Source organism: Mytilus trossulus, chromosome 2 (genome assembly GCF_036588685.1).
Source record: "Mytilus trossulus isolate FHL-02 chromosome 2, PNRI_Mtr1.1.1.hap1, whole genome shotgun sequence".
Lineage (NCBI taxonomy): Eukaryota > Metazoa > Mollusca > Bivalvia > Mytilida > Mytilidae > Mytilus > Mytilus trossulus.
The window spans coordinates 96,479,321-96,500,945 of record NC_086374.1 but is presented as its reverse complement, the minus strand read 5'-3'; the positions used below and the strand labels follow the sequence as shown (position 1 = coordinate 96,500,945).

Sequence of the window (21,625 nt, the reverse complement as noted above, 5' to 3'; positions counted from 1 at the left end):
AACCAAGTTATTATCTGTGATATATTTGTTATATTATTTTTAAGAATATTATGATGCTTTGTTTTAATATATTTTATAAGATCTATGTTCATTTAAAAAAAAAATTAAAACATTTTGTATTTAAAAAGAGTTGTGCTTATCTTGTAATTGAGCCTGATTGTCATGATTGTAACCCTGAAGTCGGTAATTTATAATTTACATGGCATTGCAGCTTTTGGGTGCCAAGTCTGTGATAGCAAGAAGCTTTCAGCGTTTCTGTCTGTATTTATGTGTATACATTCAACTTCAGGTGTACATTTCCAACTGGCAACTGTCATCTGACCTTGACCTCAGTTCCATGGTTCAGAGATAAGTTTTTCTGTCGTGGCCTAGGGACAGTGATCTGGCAGCTTTAGCTTACTTCTTAAAAGCTTTATATTTTAGAAGGTGATATTGGATGCTTCATAATTTGTATATGGATGCCACATGTTACAAAGATATTGTCAGTCACATGTCTGATGTTCTTGATTTTATTTACATGGTTCTGTGACTTCTTGAAAAAAAGTAAGGATTTTTGTAGTGTTAAATTCTCTCTTAAAATAAGTAATAGGATAACTATATTTGGTATGTGCGTACCTTGCACGGTCCTCATGTCTGTCAGACAGTTTTCTCTGACCTCGACCTCATTTTATGGATCAGTGAACAAGGTTAAGTTTTGGTGGTTAAGTCCATATCTCAGATACTGTATGCAATAGGTCTAGTATATTCGGTGTATGGAAGGACTGTGAGGTGTACATGTCCAACTTGCAGGTGTCATCTGACCTTGACCCCATTTTCATGGTTCAGTGGTCAAAGTTAAGTTTTTGTGTTTTGGTCTGTTTTTCTTATACTGTAAGCAAAAGGTCTTCTTTATTTTGTGTATGGAATGATTGTAAGGTGTACATGTCTAGCTGGCAGGTGTCATCTGACCTTGACTTCATTTTCATGGTTCAGTGGTCAAAGTTAAGTTTTTGAGTTTTGGTCTATTTTTCTTATACTACATGTAAATGCAATATGTCAACTATATTTGGTGTATGAAAATATTTTATGATCTATATGTCAGTCCTGCATGTTTTGTTTGATGATGACCTCATTTTCACAGTTCATTGCTCAGTGTTACGTTTTTGTGTTTTGGTTTGTTTTTCATAAACTATAGACATGCAATAGATCAACTATACTTGTTGTATAGAAGAATTGTTTGTTGTTCATGCCAGCCTGGCATGGTTCATCTGACCTTGACCTCATTTTCATGGTTCATTGGTCAATGTCTAGTTTTCTTGGTTAATGTTAAGTTTATGTGACAATTGTAATAAAGCTTTATATTTAGGACTTTCAACATAATATCAATTATTAGTAAAGATGGTGAGACATTTCAGTGTGTGCACTCTTGTCTTGGTTTTGTCAGTTTCTCAGAAACTATAAGCAAAGGTCAACTATATTTTGGTGTATTGAATGATTGTAAGGGGTTTATGTATTTCTCTTTTGGTTTATATGACCTTCATCTCATTTTCTTGGACTATATTAAGTTATAGTAGTAAAGCTTAATATTTAGGACTATCAACTTAGTACTGTGGATTCATTATTATTCGTTGGATACCAATTTTCGTGGATTTCGTGGGAACAGGTGAACCACGAAATTAAATGTTCAACGAACACCAAATTTTCTAAAAGTTTGTATGCAGATTTTGGCAAAACCACGAAATTAAATATCCACGAACATGTAAATTTTTCTCAATCCACAAAAATTGGTACCCACGAAAATAAATGAATCCACAGTATCAATAGTTAGTAAAGAAGGCACTCTTGTTTTAAAGTGGGGCTAGTTTGTAAAAGCATTTGAGAACATACACTCAAAATGGCAGAAAAACATGTCGGCCAAACCTCTTTAAAGCCAACATTTACTGGAACTCACTTTTGAAAACTAATATGACATGTTTAGGTTCTCTGTTTTTGTGTTCATAGATAGAAGTTACTACTTTACAATGATTTCAACTAGTCTTAAAATTGAATCGGACGAAAAAATGAAATAAAAAAATCAGTTTTCATTTGGTTTTTGTTTGGTCTGTAACATCTGTCACAAAGCAAAACATAGGGATAGTGATCTACTGCTACATCAGCTTAATACTTAAAAGATTTTATAAAATATTTCAGAAGGTTGAAGACCTGGATGCTTCATACTTTGTATAAGATGCCTTATGTTATGAAGTTTTTTTTTATATCAGTATGTTCTTTTGCCTGTCGGGCAGTTTCCACTTGACTAAGTTCATATTTCAGATACTGCAATCAATGGGTCTACTGGTGTATGTAATGATTGTAAGGTGTACATATTGAACTGACCGGTGTCATCTGACCTTGACATCATTTGTATGGCTCATTGTGGTATATTTTTCACATTCACTGATGAGTCTTGCATAGTTCATCAGATTGTGACCTCATTTTCAAGGAGATAATAATATATTTAGTGCATAGCTCATGTCTAAATAGAGTTGTTGGTCTCTAATTGCATATTTGCCAATTATCAATTATGACAAAAACACAATTGAATCAATAGATGAAGACATGGGGTATAGCCAATAGAGACAGCTTTACAAACACAAACCCCTAATAATTCTGTAGGTGATCAGTAAAAATCTGACAGCCTTCAACAATAGATCACTGTATATTCCCCATGTCAATTTCTATACAGGGTCGTAACTAAGGTTCAAATTCAGGGGAGGCAGGGGTTTGGAGGCCGCCGATCGAGGCCCCCTTAGATAGGGACGCCATTTTTTTTCTCTGTCAGTCATTGGCTAAAAAGTTTCATATGTGATCTCATATGAAAACTGACCCCCTCAATACTGAATAACAGACGGACGGCCAAACAAAAAATAAATAAAACAAATACTCAAACAGTTCACTTTCGATTAAAAATCTGAAAAATGACAGACATAACACGTATCATGATAACACTGTTAAAACTGTAAACTTTAGTTGTTTATAATATAAATTCAAGTTTTTCGTGTACATATTGTCAATATTTTAATTGATTACTTCAAAAAAAATGTTGGTGTAGAAAATTCAGGGAAGGCAGTTGCCTCCCCTGCCTTATAGGTAGTTACGGCCCTGCTATATCACCCCCAAAGTCGGAAGTCCATCAATCCAGGGCCAATGAAATACTATATATGGGTGATGGTACATTGGTTATAACAAACAAGAAATTGATTGATTAATGAATGCTTAACATCCATCAGTTTAATAAGAATAAATATGAGAATAAGAATATTTTATTTTATCGCTATTTTGTGCATTTTTCCTTTGATCTTTTTTTGTGATAATTTTCATATCATGCTACTCGCTTGAGATGGAAAAATTATCGCTAGAAACTAAGGACGCCACGTGTGTTGTTAACGAAATTGACATTGAAATTTACAACGTCGTCATAGGTAAAATAGCGATAAACAGATTATCATTGGTCATCTCAACTCGATTGCTTTTCTCACTTTCGCTGTTCCAGCTCAAGCGAGAAAATCATTCTCGTTGAGATAATCAACGATAATCTATAAGTATACAATTTAAAAGCCAATTAACCTTCATATACATGTATATAGTATTAATTATACAGTAATTTGTGAAATATTTTACACTAAATGAATATACAATTACTAGTACTCTATACCAGATGCAATGTTCTACCCCAGAATATTCAAATGGTACCATGGAAATTAACATTATAACTGGTTTTCCAAAATATAGCACCATGACCTCTATACATTCTATTATAGAGTTATCCACGATAGCACCATGGCCCTATACATTCAATAATAGAATCATCAACGATAGCACCAGGGTACCATAGTGCTTTCAGGCCCAGGGGAGAACACTGGCAGATTGTGTTTGACGATAAATACAATAGAATATAAACCCTTTCTAATACCAGTACGTAAAAAATAAACTACATCATTACTACATGTTTCTGGCATGCAAATATCCTGTATTATATCTCAACAAGTACATATAAATCTTGACACTGACATACTCAATTTTTTTGACTCACTGAACCTCAACCAATTAAACTGTATTTGAATTCTAAGGGAAAATTTTATTTAGAATGAAAGTCCCTTCCATTTTGTATGTTTGTTTTCAGGGCATTCCACTACAAAATGAAGTTTCATGAAAACTGCTGAAAGCTTTTTTGAATTATTTTTTTTTGAATTATTTTTTTGATAACTAGAAAAATTCCCCTTTTGATTAAAAAACAAAAGAGAGCTCACGTTAATAATGACAATAGATATAAACAATTCACAGAAGTTTCTTGCAAATTGGTTTAATTGCTTTTGAGTTATTGTCCGACATGTTGACAACAGACAGACGGATGGACAACTGTATACCATAATACATCCAAAAAACAGGCATATAAAAACAAGCAGTAATTTCTGAATTTACAGTATATTCTCAATGAATTTATTAAAAACCTTTCATCTGAATTGTAATGTGTTCAGTTTATCTAATAAAGAATAAGTTATCTCTTTCTACTACTTAGTTACCATTTAAAAATAAATAGAGATTGCTATATAATTAAGTAATGACCTTTTAACACTAATACTTTTTTTCTCCTTTACATGTCAGTTTTCAACATACACATACAATGTATAAACATTCTTTAAGAACTATGAGATTTATCTGGACTTTGCTTTTGTTGTATTTTCACCTGACTTTGAGCAATAAAATGTAAATTTACTATAACAGTAATACACTGCTGACATATTTCTTTGTTTTTGTTGAACATATCACCTCATTTTGACCATGAAAATGTAAATTTACTATGACAGAAACAAGGTTTACATTCCATTTCACCATACTTCTTTGTTGTAAATCCAAACACTGTCTCAGATCCCTCAGTGGTACATTCTTCATCCTCTAGTTTAATATCCAATCCTTGTTTTGTTAAATCGTGCACTATACAGTTTGAGATAGATAGTGCTTGATGTTTGTCGCTAACCTTCAGTGGAATTGTCATTGGGAAATCTTCAGACTCCTTGTTGTAATGGTCAATCATTTGTGTATTGTCGCCTCCATCAAAAGGTACGGCAAAATCTAATACATGGTGGCGTTCATTGTAATAAACAAAACCTATACCACCTTCTGGCTGTTGTTCATTTAGATATATTAGATAAACCACTGTCTGTCCATGTGCTGTTGCTGTTTTGAAATCATAAGCTGCTTCCAAAACAATTTCTTTTATTTCGGTGTAATTGTCTATTGGGTCTGGTCTATTGCCGTAAAATGGATACAGAGGTGGCAGTTTGAGTAATTTATCTCGTAAAGCTGTAATAGCAAAGTAATCAGCATCCCGAAACACTGCTGCAACAACACCCTTTGGAGGTATGTATGTTTCGTCTCTTAGAAATTCTAAAATGTGTTCAAAATGATCACCATTTCTATCAATAAAATATCGACCTTTGTTATCCAAATTTAGATTGTGCCGACCACTAAACATGGCACCTAAGAAGGATTCTGGGTACTTTGTAATTGTCTTCAATGTTGTATGAAAAATTTGTCCTCCAACATTCAACTCTAGAACTTCAGGAATCTGTAAAAAATAAAAATGCATGAATCAATAAAATTGAGAAATGAAATAGGGAATATGTCAAAGAGACAACAACCTGACCTAAGAGCAGAAAACAGCCAAAGAACACCAATGGGTCTTCAATACAGCGAAAAAAATCCTGCACCCAGAATCATGTTTTTGTTTTATCCCAAGCCACAGCAAGGGGTTAAAAGCAAATATAATGTCTAACCCGTATTTCAATGAAAAGAAAACCATGTCTGTCATGAATTTATTCGAATCGTGTAAGACAAATATGGCAATTTTGTCAACCTAGAAAGCCTTCTACACACAATACAGTTTTGGATGTTTTGTGTTAACCCCCATATACAATTATTAATAATATCATATTATTCAATACTAACTAAAAAAAACCAAACATTTTTTCAACTAAAATTGTTCTTTTTATCTTATTTGATTACATTCCAATGTAGACTGTGGAAGCCTGTAAATGCCCAGTGTTTATTATTGATGCAGGAAGCAGGAATTTTTATTTTATAACATTTCATATAAAAAAGGTTACTGAAATTTACTGATTTGTTCATTTTGCATAGAGATAATTAACCATATTATATTTGATGCTTGGCACAGATTTTACTGTCAAAAACTGAGCACCTGGTTGTATAAATAAGATGCTGTGCTCATTGTTGAAGGCTGTACAGTGACCTATAGTGGTTAATTACTTTTTCATTTGGTCTCTTGTGGAGAGCTGTCTCATTGGCAAACATACCACATCTTCTTTTTTTATATTAACTTGGAATAGCCAATTTTCCGTATTAAAATATTGAAAACAACACGTTATTAATTTCTTGCGTCCGAAGCGCCTTTCTGGATTTACCTTCATCAGGAACGCTTAAAGCCAAACATTTGAAATCCAAAGATGTATAAGTACCGAAACCGTTGAAGAGCTATATATAAAAAATACCTAAAATAAATAGCCAAATTCATCTAAAGCCAACTTTGCCTGAGGGAGTTGAAACCTTAGTTTCTTAATAATTTATAAATTTATAAACGGACAATTTTTTTAGTAAAGTTTGTTAAATCATGTCAGTACCGAAATACTATAAAAGTGTCTGTGCGAAGATATACTGTTATTATTCTGGTTCAGAATATGCAGGTTAATATGTAAAAATAACATTAAATATATACTGTAGTGCTTTATATCAAATTTAAATGATGAGGTAGAGTTTTAATGTGCTTTTCTCAGTCTGTTTATGATGTCTTTACACTAAAATCATATAAAATCACTTCTGGTGGTTTAGCCCATTTCAATAGTTTCTGATTTGGTATTTTTAATTTGCATATACATTTCAGTAATGATATCTGTTATTTTCAAGCTTTCTAAAGTCATTAAAAATTGAAATGTACATGTCATTAGTATTTAATACACATTGACAATTTATTGTTATTATAAAAAGCTGTTTATTTATACTGATTACTATCTATATTAAACATAAAAAAAAGTTGCCCTCTCCCTTGAAAACTGAACCCATGTAGAAAATGGTGCTACAAAAACAAACAAATTGAATGGCATCCTTTAGGTTCACTGAGTGGCGTTACCTTTCCTTCGTCTGTTTGACTAGGTGACTTGGAATGATCTCTGCTGAAAGGAACAAAATCCATGTATAAGAGGAAACAATAAAATTCACTCTACTATAGCTAGGAATATATATACTTAAAGGTAAATAGAAGTATGTGTGCTAACATTAATGAAACAGCATCCCTATGACAGAAAGAAAGTCTAGCAGTCATCAAATGAACATCAGCATTAGAAACAAGAAGCTCTCAAGATCCTGAATAGCTCACCTTAATTCTTTTGGATAACCCTTTCCTCCATAATGACGCCTTTTGACGCCACCCCCCTTACTCCATAATGACGCCTTTTGACGCCTGTGTAGTACCTCAGTTGAAACACTTTGAAAACAAAGTGTCTGCAGTTGACTTAATAAAATTTGTATCCAATATGAAAAGGAATATCATAGGAATATCCGACTTAAATTTATTTGATGAAATAGTTGTTTTTCGCAATGCCTTAATACTTTAAAGCATATGTTCAGCATTTTATTAAAAAAATCCTATGCGAATCAAGTATGCAAAAAAAAAAATTAAATGGAGGAAAGGGTTAATCTCTTATCAATGATTATTTTGGCTTTTCAATTTATTTAAAATGTTCTTTGGATCGTCCTATTTTCTTCAAAAGCCAAAAAAAATAATCATTTTCTCCTATTTTCTATTTTAGCCATAGGAGCTATGTTTCTTGACATAAAAGGAAATAAAATATAAAATTTATACTAGATACTCTGAAACTCTGAAACTCATTTAGCCTAAGTTTGGCTGAAATTGATACAGCAGTTTCAAAGGAGAAGATTTTTTGAAGTAAGTCAACATGATGAACAAATTGTGAAAAAAGTCTTTAAAGGGCAATAACTCCTTAAGGGGGCAATTGACAATTTTGGTCATGTTGACTTATTTGAAGATCTTACTTTGCTGAACATTATTGCTGTTTACAGTTTATCTCTATCTATAATAATATTCAAGATAATAAACAAAAAAAAATGGTTAAAAAGTGACTATAAAGGGCAATAACTCCTAAAGGGGTCAACTGACCATTTCGGTCATGTTGACTTATTTGTAAATCTTACTTTGCTGAACATTATTGTTGTTTACAGTTTATCTCTATCTATAATAATAATCAAGATAATAACCAAAAACAGCAAAATTTCCTTAAAATTACCAATTCAGGGGCAGCAACCCAACAACGGGTTGTCTGATTCATCTGAAAATTTCAGGGCAGATAGATCTTGACCTTATAAACAATATTACCCCAGTCAGATTTGCTCTAAATGCTTTGGTTTTTGAGTTATAAGCCAAAAACTGCATTTGACCCCTATGTTCTATTTTTAGCAATGGCGACCATGTTTGATGATAGATCAAAATCTCGGATACAATTTATAAACTAGATACCCTAAGGAACATTCAGTTAAAGTTTGGAAGTATATGGCCCAATAGTTTCAGAGGAGAAGATTCTTGAAATAGTTTACGACGACAGACGACGACGGACGACGACGGACGCCAAGTGATGGCATAAGCTCACTTGGCCCTTCGGGCCAGGTGAGCTAAAAAGTATGAAATATTCCATGCATGTCAGTTATAGCACTTGTTTAATCTTTCAGTATGATCATTCAATAATTATATGACAAAGCAAACTTTAGTAAATAAAATTGAGAATGGAAATGGGGAATGTGTCAAAGAGACAACAACCCGACAATAGAAAAAACATCAGCAGAAGGTTACCAACAGGTCTTCCATGTAGCAAGAAATTCTCGCACCTGGAGGCGTCCTTCAACTGGACCCTAAACAAATATATACTAGTTCAGTGATAATGAACGCCATACTAATCTTCAAATTGTACACAAGAAACTAAAATTAAAATAATACAAGACTAACAAAGGCCAGATGCTCCTCACTTGGGACAGGCACAAAAATGCGGCGGGGTTAAACATGTTTATGAGATCTCAACCCTCCCCCTATACCTCTAGCCAATGTAGAAAAGTAAACGCATACCAATACGCACATTTAAAATTCAGTTCAAGAGAAGTCTGAGTCTAATGTCAGAAGATGTAACCAAAGAAAATAAACAAAATGACAATAAAACATAAATAACAACAGACTACTAGCAGTTAAGCTGACATGCCAGCTCCAGACTTCAATTAAACTGATTTAAAGATTAGTTGTTTGTTTTTACACTTCAATCACTATGTATATATCATAACCCCCCCCCCCCCCCCCCCCCTTTTCCACCCTTAACAAACAAAAACAAAAGGATAAAAAAAATTGCCTATTCTATAATAATCCTAGTTTAGAAACTTAAATATAAGGCTTACTGATTGTGGGACCTTCTGTGATATGGTGATCTAGATCTGGACCTCTCATCTCTACTGTGATTCATATTTCTTGATCTGAAATAAAACAATTCTAAATTAATTTCATATACTTGATGAAGACTTCAATAATACAACATAGAAATTACAATAGCGGCATATATTATTTGTATATAAATAAATTGTGTTTTTACTGTCTTCTGATTGGTTAAAATTATTAGTTTTATTTTCAATGTTGTCAATTTTGATGGCGACACGCCCACTCTGACGTTGAGTATTCATACGCCAACATGTGTGTACGCTTGTTATTGTTAATATTAATAATATAGAAAGTTCTTTGAGCCTTATTTTTGATAGAAATTTATTTATAATGAATGGCAATGATTTATTTTGATTTTATTGAACCATAAAACTAATTTTTGACTCTTCACATTTTACATAATCCGCTTCACGGATTATTCAATGTGAAGAGTCAAAAATTAGTTTTATGGTTCAATAAAATCAAAATAAATAATAGCCATTCATTAAATATAGTGCTTAAATATTTCAGAAAAGGAAAAAGGCCTAGAATTGCTTCATACCTTGTATATTGATGACCATATATTTTATGAAGTTTCAATCTGTCATATGACCATTGTCCTTGACTTTATATTTATGTTTAAATACTTTTTAGTTTTTGTCAAATGAATTTCTAGCTTATTATGATCTATGGATTGTAAGGTGCAGATGTTGGACTGGTAAGTTATATCTGACCTTGACCTAATTTTTACTGTTAATGAGTCAATGTCTGAGTTGCCATTTATATAATAAGAATCGCTTAGAACTACAAATGTATAAATACCTACACTGTGAAAAACTCAATCAATTTATTTTTACATTCATTACCAGTATTTTTAAGAAATAATTGATGCAAGCTATACTTTATTGTAGTTTTAACATGGGTAGGCATCATATTCGTGATTATTTTTGCCCAAGCGATAGTGAGGGCTAAAATAACAATATATAAATAATGCTTACCCATGTAAAAACTACAATAGAGCATAGCTTGCATCAATAAGTTCGATTCTGATTAGTACAATTAAGATTATTTCAATGTCTGATGTGTATAAGTGTATAGCATTTGTGTTGGCTCTTCCATGAACCTCCTCTTTTGTTTGTGAACAAGCAAATGACTGGCAATGTGATTTTGCAGAGAGAGGAGTTTTTGAACAGCCAGCGTGAATGGTTGTTGTATCTAGGTCAAATATGTCAATTTTGAATTGCAACACATTACAGTCATAATAAATAATTAGTTACAACATGTGCATCATTTAAGAGTTTGGAAATGTTTTAAATTAATAAATAAATGCATACCAATTTGATAAAGTTATTTCATTATTCTGCAGTAGCCAATATATACGCATTTGCAAACAAATTTTATTGGTTTTAGAGCATGAATTTATTCCTAAAGCGAAAGAAGCATGTCATATTAGGATAAATCTTTAATGTTCAGCTGTTAATAATGCAAGATAAATAAATGTGATATCTTCATATGTTTTGTAGTACTAGTAAACTTATATTAATAGGAAGGTGAAAGACACCAAAGGGACAATCAAACTCATTAGTGGAAAGCAAAATAACAAAATCATAAATCAAAAAAAAGTTGTCATTATTGTAATCATACTTCTGTCATATAATGTAAATTCTAACATTCCATTATCCACAAAATTGGACTGGAAATAATAAGAATTATCTTACATATCTTATTAACATCAATATCTAAATATCTCGTTAAAAAAATAATCATAAAAGTATTTCCTTTACAAATGCCCTCATTTTTGCAAGGATCTCATATTGCAATTTGCTGACATTACAGTATTACAAAAGAATGACTCTAGATGCTGTACATTGATTATCTTATAAGACAATCTACCTTCTAATGGTTAGCTTGTTTATACTTTTAAGATGAAAATATTGAAAAAGAATACTTTAATAATGTTACTCAATGAACTTAACATAAGGCTCCCTAGTCATGCTAGTGCCTGTATTTGCAACTTTCATCTGTCAATTTTGCACAAAATTGATAAAATGCAATTAAACAGGCTATTATTTGAACTTGGAAGTATTTTTAAATATGGAATTTGAATAATTTCTTGTGTTTATTTTTTTTTAATAAATTCCAAGTTTATTGAGCGGTTCATAACACTCTCCATACAATGTATTTTGGTTTAAGATAGTGTTGTGCACGGCACAGTACATTCTATTGAAAATATACTATTTTTTTTGTAATGGAAAGTGTTGTGCGCAGCACAGAACATTTCAGTAAAGAATAAGCATGGAATTTATTAAAAATTTCAATAACAAATAGTTCAATGAAAAAAATCACCACAATTATTTGAACACTTTAATTTAAACTGTAATTGTACTGCTCCTCAGGGCTTCAACCGTCTTGATTGACAAATAATAATTATTGTTGTTGCTGTATGGGTTTTTGTCACAAAAATTAATGTGGTCAAAGATCCAACAAATCTATTGCACAATACTGTGCATTGAAGATATTTGAAAAATTTTGAAAAAAAAGGGATCCCTTAAAAAAATGGTAGCAAAAAATTCCCTCTCAACTTTTTGAAACCAAACCCCCCTTTGAACAATAACCCTTAAACTCAATCCCATGCTTTCTTTTGTAGTATTTTACCTTGTAGTACAATTTCAGAGAGATCCATACACCCAATGGTACGCTGTGGTACAATTTCAGAGAGATCCATACACCCAATGGTACGCTGTGGTACAATTTCAGAGAGATCCATACAAATACACACAAGTTATTGTCTAAAAACTAGAAAAATGCTTGTTTAGGCCCCTTTTTGGCCCTTAATACATAAATTTAGCCCCATTAACCCCAAAAATGAATCCAAACCTTCTTAACTTGTGGTTTTAAACATTGCAGTATAATTTCAGAGCAATTCAGAAATACTTGTACACAAGTTGTTTTCCTGAAACTAGAAAAATGCTTGGTTTGGGCCCCTTTTGTACTCCTAATTCCTAAACTGTTCGGAAACCAATGTGTCTTTGGAAGATGCAGATGATGACGACGACATCATACCATTTACGATCCCAATTTTTTTGGGGTTGTATAAAAATATGTAAAGCATGTTAACGTATTGCAATTTTTTTGACTAGTATAAAAGTTTTTTTGCGAAAAGAGCCACAACTACTAGAATTCTTTTATCCACAACGTCCTGAATATGACCTTAAACTTAAACAAATCAAACACTCTCCCTATTTAATGACCTGGTTCTTGTTCTTGGTCTTTGTTCGCCACCTTGAGCTCCATATTCTGATTTTGAATTTGAGGTACCAGACTCACGTGAACATGTTTGATCCTGTAATACAAAATGTAATACAATTAATGTATGAAATATAGAGATAAGATAGATAAAATAAAAAATAAAAATATTTGTTATGAGCCCATAGACATAATTTAATCATGTGACCGTGACGTCATCAACGTTTTTTCATGGTTTTCTACCGTTTAAAATGGAATTTAGAATTAAATTATAAGAAATAACTGTAATATTTTTTCTGTCTATTAGAAATACCATATAAAATGTGGTGCCCACTGTTAAATAACTCGCTATGAGCGTTATTCAGTGTGCTCCAAATTTTTTATGTTATTTCTTTATAGACAGAAAAATATTAGTCATTTCTTAAATATTTTGCTCAATAACATCCTTTTTTTTTTATATAAGACTTCAATAGCTCATGAAAAGTCATTTACTAAGATTCAAGATGATTCTAGATTTTTTCTTTCTGATTTGAAACCCATAGAATACCAATGCAAATATAAGGTACATTTGTAAAAGACTGAATTAACATAGTCTGGCCTTTTAAACAAAATCATCTATTTCAAACAGGAGTTTCATAGTCAATCAATATTTTTTTTGGCTTATTTTGTCCCTTAACCAATGCTCTTCCGACTTGCAGTTTGAATTTTAAATTCTTGACTTTTCTTTTAATTTCACCTAAGTCATGTAAGTACATCCTTAAATCTTATATATATATATATTTATATATAAATTTTATTTCATTCTGATGTCAGTAATTACGAAAATTATGTATTTGTACAATAGAATACATGGAAAGGTAGAATAAAGTACTTTTGTAATAAGTAAAGCAAATATATACAAAACAAAATTATGTCATAAATACTGAACTGTAAAAAAATACACTTTTCAATGTGAAGCAGATTTTGAATAGGGCTATATTCATTATTTACATATATATATTTGATGTGATTCTACTTTTAGAAAAAATATCATCTAATATTTTTATCATATAATGTATCATATTCAAATAATAATGTTATATCCTGAACATGCATGAAACAGTTGCCAACTTAAGCAACCTCCAATCATCAATTGTTTTATGATGTTAATTTCTAATACAATAGAGATCAGCAATACATAGAGTTGCCTTTATTTTGACTATTTCAAGTAAAAAAACTAGTCTTGAGAAACTTAATGCTAATTTTAAACTGGTTGTACATGTAGATTGATTGGCCTCAAATTATTTTTTTGTTTTTATAACACTTAATCTGTTATATTCTATTCAACCTATGCCAACATATTTTCCTACAATTTTATACCTACATTTCAAAATGTTGGTATAGGTTGAATGAACCGTATGAAGAGGTATATCATTTTCTATGTTAAGTGGACCGTGAGATAGGAGTAAAAACTCTAATTTATCATTATTAAAAATTAGAAAGATCATATCATAGGGAACATGTGTACTAAGTTTCAAGTTGATTAGACTTCAACTTTATCGAAAACTACGTTGATCAAAATTTTAACCTGAAGCTGGACACACAAAAAGATCTTTAGGTTACGTTCCCAAAGAGTCCTATTTTTCGATGGCTATTATTTGTTTTATTTGTTTGTTACTCTGTCCTATATTTTCTCCCATTAATCTGTTTATTCATTGTAACCCTGTCATGTAATATTGTCATTTTAATGTTATAATTAACACTGTCATTAAAGCGGGAGGTTTGGCATGCCACAAAACCAGGTTCAGCCCACCATTTTTTCATAAAATGCACTGTACCAAGTCAGGAAAATGGCCATAGTTACATTATAGTTCGTTTTGGTGTGTATTACGTTTCGGTGTTGTGTCGTAGTTTTCTTATATTTGATATGTTTCCCTCAGTTTTAGTTTGTTATCCAGAATTGTTTTTTCTCTATCGATTTATGAATTTTGAACAGCGGTATACTACTGTTGCCTTTATTTTTTCGACTGTCAGACTATTAAACTGTTGGACCATTGAACGGACTGTTGGGCATACCCTGAAATAATCAAAGAGCTGAAAGCTCTGAGGAAAAATGACGCCACTGTCTCTAATATTGGGATAGTTTTTATGCAAGTCTTGATTTTCACATACCGTAATTAGTTTAACACTGCAACATGTGTCGAAAGCATATAATTGATATTCGTATATGTGTGTGTGTGAAGTGAAGGTCACAACTGGCTGTTTTTTTAAGACAAATGAATAGGTCAAGACATAGAAAGGCTTGTATATTTCTCACTGGAACATAGTCTGAATCTGGGTCCGTTCCCGCCAACACATGTTCGCCCCTTTCACTTTCACACCCTACATGTTCGCACCCAATCTTAATTGGTTTTGCGTTTAATAACTCTGTAAGCAAGTGTTTTCTTATATGTATCAAATTGGGAAATTTAAAATTAATCATGAATTTGACTGAAACTTCAATTACAGAGCCATTTTCAAGAGTCAAACCCTGCTTTAAAAATAAGACCTCATTTTGTCAGTGATGATACATAAATAGACCCTCAAATCTGCAAATGTAGTCATTTCAGGTGTGAACCAGATGCTCCGCAGGGCGCAGCTTTATACGACCGCATAGGTTGAACCCTGAACGGTTGGGGCAAGTATGGACACAACATTCAAGCTGGATTCAGCTCTAAATTTGGATTGTGATTAAATAGTTGACACAGCATAGGTTTCTGACACAGAATGAATGTGGTCTTATGAACTTAAACAAATTTTGCCTTTGAGCAATTCACTATGCTGTTGAATATTAATCCTCTCAAAAAAAATGTTTGAAGAAATTTTCTTTTTATTTATGAAATCTGAAATGAAAAAAAATTGACCCCCCCAATTTTTTTTTCACATCCCCCTTTCCCTTATTTCAAAACTGATCTCAATTCAAATTTCTAATGAAGTTTGCAACAATAACTACTCATTTAAATACATCATAAAATATCAAAATGTAAAAAAAGTGCTTGTTATCACTGACAATGACTGAATGGTTAAGATTGTTTTAATCTATCAGTTGGTAGTAAAAGTGAATATACATTGTATATTGTATAAAACGATGATTTAAGTTGATTCAACTACTATTCTGGACAAAGAAAGATAACTCCAATTGAAATCCAATTGGAATTTCTTGCTATTGCACAATATTGTGAAATTAGATATTTCTTGCTATTGTGCAATACTGTGCAATTGAAAATATTTGCTATTGCACAATACTGTGCAATTGAAGATTTCTTGCTATTGCACAATACTGTGCAATTGAAGATTTCTTGCTATTGCTGAATTTATAACTGTGCAATTGAAAATTTCTTGCTATTGCACAATACTTAATATAATAATTTTGGCTCCTGATTTGGACCAACTTGAAAACTGGGCCCATAATCAAAAATCTAAGTACATGTTTAGATTCAGCATATCAAAGAGGCCCAAGAATTCAATTTTTGTTAAAATCAAATTTAGTTTAATTTTGGACCCTTTGGACTTTAATGTAGACCAATTTTAAAATGGGACCAAAAATTAAGAATCTACATACACAGTTAGATTTGGCATATATCAAAGAACCCCAATTATTCAATTTTTGATGAAATCAAACAAAGTTTAATTTTGGACCCCAATTTGGGCAAACTTGAAAACTGGGCCAATAATAAAAAATCTAAGTACATTTTTAGATTCAGCATATCAATGAACCCCAAGTATTCAATTTTTGTTAAAATCAAACTAAGTTTAATTTTGGACCCTTTGGACCTTAATGTAGACCAATTTGAAAATGGGACCAAAAATTAAGAATCTACATACACAGTTAGATTCTGCATGTCAAAGAACCCCAATTATTCAATTTTTGATGAAATCAAACAAAGTTTAATTTTGGACCCTTTGGGCCCTTTATTCCTAAACTGTTTGGACCAAAACTTCCAAAATCAATACCAACCTTCCTTTTATGGTCATAAACCTTATGTTTAAATTTCATAGATTTCTATTAATAATTACTAAAGTTATGGTGCAAAAACAAAGAAAAATGCTTATTTGGGTCCCTTTTTGGCCCCTAATTGCTAAACTGTTGGGACCTAAACTCCAAAAATCAATATCAACCTTCCTTTTGTTGTCATAAACATTGTGTTTAAATTTCATTGATTTCTATTCACTTAAACTAAAGTTATTGTGCAAAAACCAAGAATAATGCTTATTTGGGCCCTTTTTTTGGCCCCTAATTTCTAAACTGTTGGAACCAAAACTCCCAAAATCAAACCCAACCTTTCTTTTGTGGTCGTGAACCTTGTGTCAACATTTCATAGATTTCTATTAACTTAAACTAAAGTTATAGTGCAAAAACCAAGAAAATGCTTATTTGGGCCTTTTTTGGCCCCTTATTCCTAAAATGTTGGGACGAAAACTCCCAAAATCAATCTTAACCTTCCTTTTGTGGTCATAAACCTTGTGTTAAAATTTCATAGATTTCTATTCACTTTTACTAAAGTTAGAGTGCGAAAACTAAAAGTATTTGGACGACGACGACGACGCCAACGTGATAGCAATATACGACGATTTTTTTTTCAAATTTTGCGATCGTATAAAAATGTTTAAATGACAGTTTTTCAGTTTATATTTATGCACAATTTCTACTGAGACAGCACTGTTTGGGAAAAAAATTGTCTTTTTGGGAATAATTTTAAGCCATTTTTTTTCAAATTGGGATTCTTCTCCAGGGGAAAAAGCCTTTATTCTCCACTAATTTAAGGCAAACAATATCACTGAATGATATATATATGAGTAGTCCAAATAATTATTACATCTGGCAAGGCTTTTTAAATTTTATTCTGGGACACCTTCCTATGACCGCAAGGCTATGTTAATTTTTTTCTGGGACGCCTTCCTACGAACATCGTAGGAAGGCGTCCTAGAAAAAAAAAATAGCCTTGCCAGACGTCATAATGATTTGGACTAATACATGAGATATTGGATATTTAAATGCATTATTTTAACCAGTTGAGCATTTTAAAGGATTGTTGGTTTAATGCTGTTTAAACTACTGAAAAAAACCCACCTTAAATTTGCTAATTATTTGGCATGAAAATTGATTTATTGAAAGGGACTCATACTTTTCCATTTCATTTAAATATTGTTAAAACAACAGCTTGGGTAAGAGCTTTGTTGTTTACCTTTATCATGTTTATACACAACATATTCACTTTAAATGGTTTTGTTGTTTACCTAAATACACAACAACACATTCACTATGTTCTTGGTAACAGTTATTAACTAATTAATTGAATAGAAAATATTATAACAAATATCATTGGATGCCGAAATGACGTCAAATAGGTGCCAATTTGACAAGATGCCAATTTTACCATGGTCCCGTCTTGACTTGTGCGTTTCAATTCCTCTGGGATCGTTTGCGATATTTTCTTAAGAAAACCTATTTTCCATCATCAAAGAGAAGAAGAAACTGCTTGAAAATGATTCTGGATGTTCATGATTGTTGAAATAAGTTTAATTCACTCAAAAAACAATTTTGAAACTTGCGATGTTAAACAGGAAGTTTCAAAAGCATGTGTAAAAGAAGAAATTAACAGGTGAGAGTGGAAATCCGTACATGACAGATATCACTATAGTACGACTTTGAAAGTAAAACAGTTCCATGCTTTTGTAAAAAAGTCTTTAATATACCTATCACATTAATGTTTGAAGGGTCTTAAGCTTATTCAAACCATATAAGTCGGTATGAAACACCAAAACAGAATGAACAATAACCGATTACGTTTTGTAGTTTACAAATTCTAAACTGGTTCCCGTCAACCTACAACACTTTGTTCGAGTGTATTGGAATACAAGCAGAAACCAGTTACGTTTGTAAACTGGTTCCTGGCAGATTACTACACAATGATCATGCATAATGATAACACAAGCAGATTCCAGTTTGTATGGAAAATAGTAAATACGAAACCAAGCGCAGTAGGCAGAGAAATGTAATGAAGTTCAGGTCGCCAGTAATGGAACAATGACTGCGTCATTTTCCAAAAATGCCAAAACATATTGCGCAAAAATAACCTTTTTCCACCCTCATTAAGGTATTGGACGAATTTGCTTGTAAAATATTTTTTAGTCATCTGCTTGACCAGAATACAATTTTTCCCCCATAAAATTGGGGGATCAAAATATTAAAAAAAAAAAAAAAACACATTCACAACAAAAACCCCTTCCCCTTTAAAAAAAAGTTAGATGGTCGTCCCTTACATATGCAAAAAAACATATTTACCTCAGCAGGTTCGGACAACAGTAAGTTGTCCATCTTTCTCCTTTTAGTTTTATGTATATTTATTCTATTCAATTCTGGAAGGGCCACTGGGAACTGGGGAAAGACACCAATAGTATTGTGCGGGTTTTAGATACATGAAATAATCATCTTTGTTGCATAATATTAGGAACATATATTTATATATAGATTTATGTAATCTTCCCAGGTAATACCAAGGGCGTACAGTCTTATAACATAGATCAAAATATTCTAAATAACAGCGTGTGACAAACCTGGGGCTATTACAATATCATATAACATATATATATATATCATCAATAATATGACCTTCTTTAATACTCATTACTATTGAACTCCTTGGTATGTCCCAGTGCATATTGAGGTCAGATACATATTTGCAAGCTATCATTTGATCTTTGTTATGAGGGTGGATCTGAAAAACAGGCAAAAAAAAAAGACAGGACAAGAGACATATATATATATCACTGACTCAGACGTACTTATGAATATAATTATTTTCTGTGACTGTATCTTACATTAATTTGTAGGATCCTTTACTATAGATAATTTAGCTGATCTGTAACAATAACATCTTCATGCCTTATATATCATGTACTGTAGTACGCCGCTAGATTAAAACTGACGTGGAAAGGTAACATATGGCCACCGAAAGCTCTTTTTTTGAGAGCCCAGGTGGTCGTGTGGTCTAGCGGGACGGCTGCAGTGCAGGCGATTTGGTGTCACGATATCACAGTAGCATGAGTTCGAATCCCGGCGAGGGAAGAACCAAAAATTTGCGAAAGCAAATTTACAGATCTAACATTGTTGGGTTGATGTTTAGACGAGTTGTATATATATATATATACAACTCGTCTAAACATCTTCTTCTTCTTTAGGTTTCTAGCGATCCTTCAATTATTGAAGATTATTCGCCGGGCGTCGACTATAAAATTTATAATTTACATTTTAGCAGGAAAAAAATCAAAAATAACAAAATCAAGAAAAAACAAAATAACGTATGTACATTAAAATTTGTTTTTGATAAAACTATATACATTTGATAACAGAATAGTTAGGGATAGAATATGAGGATGAGAGCAGATTCTGTGATCATACTCTTAAATCCCTCTACTGTACTGCATGATACTATTTGTTGTGGCAGATAGTTCCAATTTATAATTGTTCGTGGATAAAAAGAATATTTATAACTGTCTTTAGATGTTTGTATTTGCCTAAATGAGTGCGGATTGCTATGTCTAGTTCTATTGTCTATTGAGATCAAAAGGTTATGTGTAGGGACTGCAACAATTTCATGAATAATTTTGTAGAAGAAAACAAGTCTGTAACGTAAGCGCCTAATTTCGAGTGGGTACCAATTTAGGTCTGTCATCATTTCAGTAACTGAGCTGGTGTTATGCATGAGAAGCGTGCTGCTCTTCTCTGAACTTTTTCGATTTGTGTAATTTGCTGTTTTTGATGTGGATCCCAGATTGTTGAGCAGTACTCTAATTTTGGTCGGACAAGAGCTTTATATGCATGTGCTTTAACTTTTGGAGAGGCTATTTTTAGGTTTCTACGAATAAATCCAAGGGACTGATTTGCTTTTGATGTCATGTTATCTATATGTTTGTCCCATTTTAAATTTGATTGAAGAGTTAGGCCTAAATATTTTGTAGAGTCAACTTTTTCTAGAGAGTGATTGTGTAATTTATAAGTGAAGTCTAAAGGTTTGCGTTTTTGAGTTACACTGAGAATGTTGCACTTATCAGGATGAAAATGCATGAGCCAGTCCTGCTCCCACCTGCCAGCCGCTTCTAAGTCAGACTGTAATTTATATGCGTCATCTGTTTTTTTGATTTCCCTATAGTAATAATACTATCATCTGCAAACAATCTTAATGTGCTATGTTCAATATATTCTGCCAAATCGTTAATGAAGATCAAAAATAAATGGACCAAGCACTGTGCCTTGAGGTACCCCAGATGTTATAGGTATTTTATTTGATGTTTCACCTTCAAGGTCTACAGTTTGTGTTCTGTTTGTTAAGAAATCTTGAATCCAATGATATGCATTGCAATTTATACCGTAGAAACCAATTTTGTACATGAGGTGGTGATGTGAAACTTTATCAAATGCTTTTGCAAAATCCATTATTATGATGTCTATTTGAATGTTTTTATTATTTGAATTTGCAAGATCTTGAATAAATGATATTAGCTGAGTTTCACAGGAGCGGGACGATCGAAAACCATGTTGTAAATCATACAATATTTTATTTTTTTCCAGGTGTTTCATTATGCTACTAGCTACAACATGTTCTAATAGTTTGCAGCAGATGCAAGTCAATGATATTGGGCGATAGTTTATTGGATCGTGTTTGTCGCCTTTTTTAAATGCTGGACATACACTTGCGTGACGCCAGTCATCTGGGATCTTTCCAGAGTTCAGTGATGATTGGAATATGATTGTTAAGATGGGAGTGATGGATGATTTACACTCTTTTAAAAATTTACCATGGATGAGATCAGGCCCAGCTGCTTTGTTGATGTTAATGTTATTTAGAAGTTTTTCTA

At 32.2% G+C, this 21,625-nt stretch overlaps 1 protein-coding gene across 2 annotated transcripts; it reads right to left on the bottom strand.

The window, feature by feature from the left end:
* Positions 1-3,577: 3,577 nt before the first annotated feature.
* Positions 3,578-19,193, bottom strand: LOC134708453 (BTB/POZ domain-containing protein KCTD7-like). Of its 2 annotated transcripts, none has more exons than XM_063568981.1 (5): positions 19,053-19,193; positions 12,754-12,845; positions 9,487-9,561; positions 7,163-7,205; positions 3,578-5,587 (listed from the first exon to the last, which is right to left on the bottom strand). In XM_063568981.1, the coding sequence occupies exons 1-5, from the start codon at positions 19,083-19,085 to the stop codon at positions 4,790-4,792; spliced, it is 1,041 nt and encodes a 346-aa protein (XP_063425051.1). In that variant the 5' UTR covers positions 19,086-19,193; the 3' UTR covers positions 3,578-4,789. The 2 variants fall into 2 exon arrangements, with proteins under 2 accessions (XP_063425051.1, XP_063425052.1); XM_063568982.1 differs by having other exon boundaries at positions 7,163-7,202.
* Between the last annotated feature and the right edge of the window lie 2,432 nt (positions 19,194-21,625).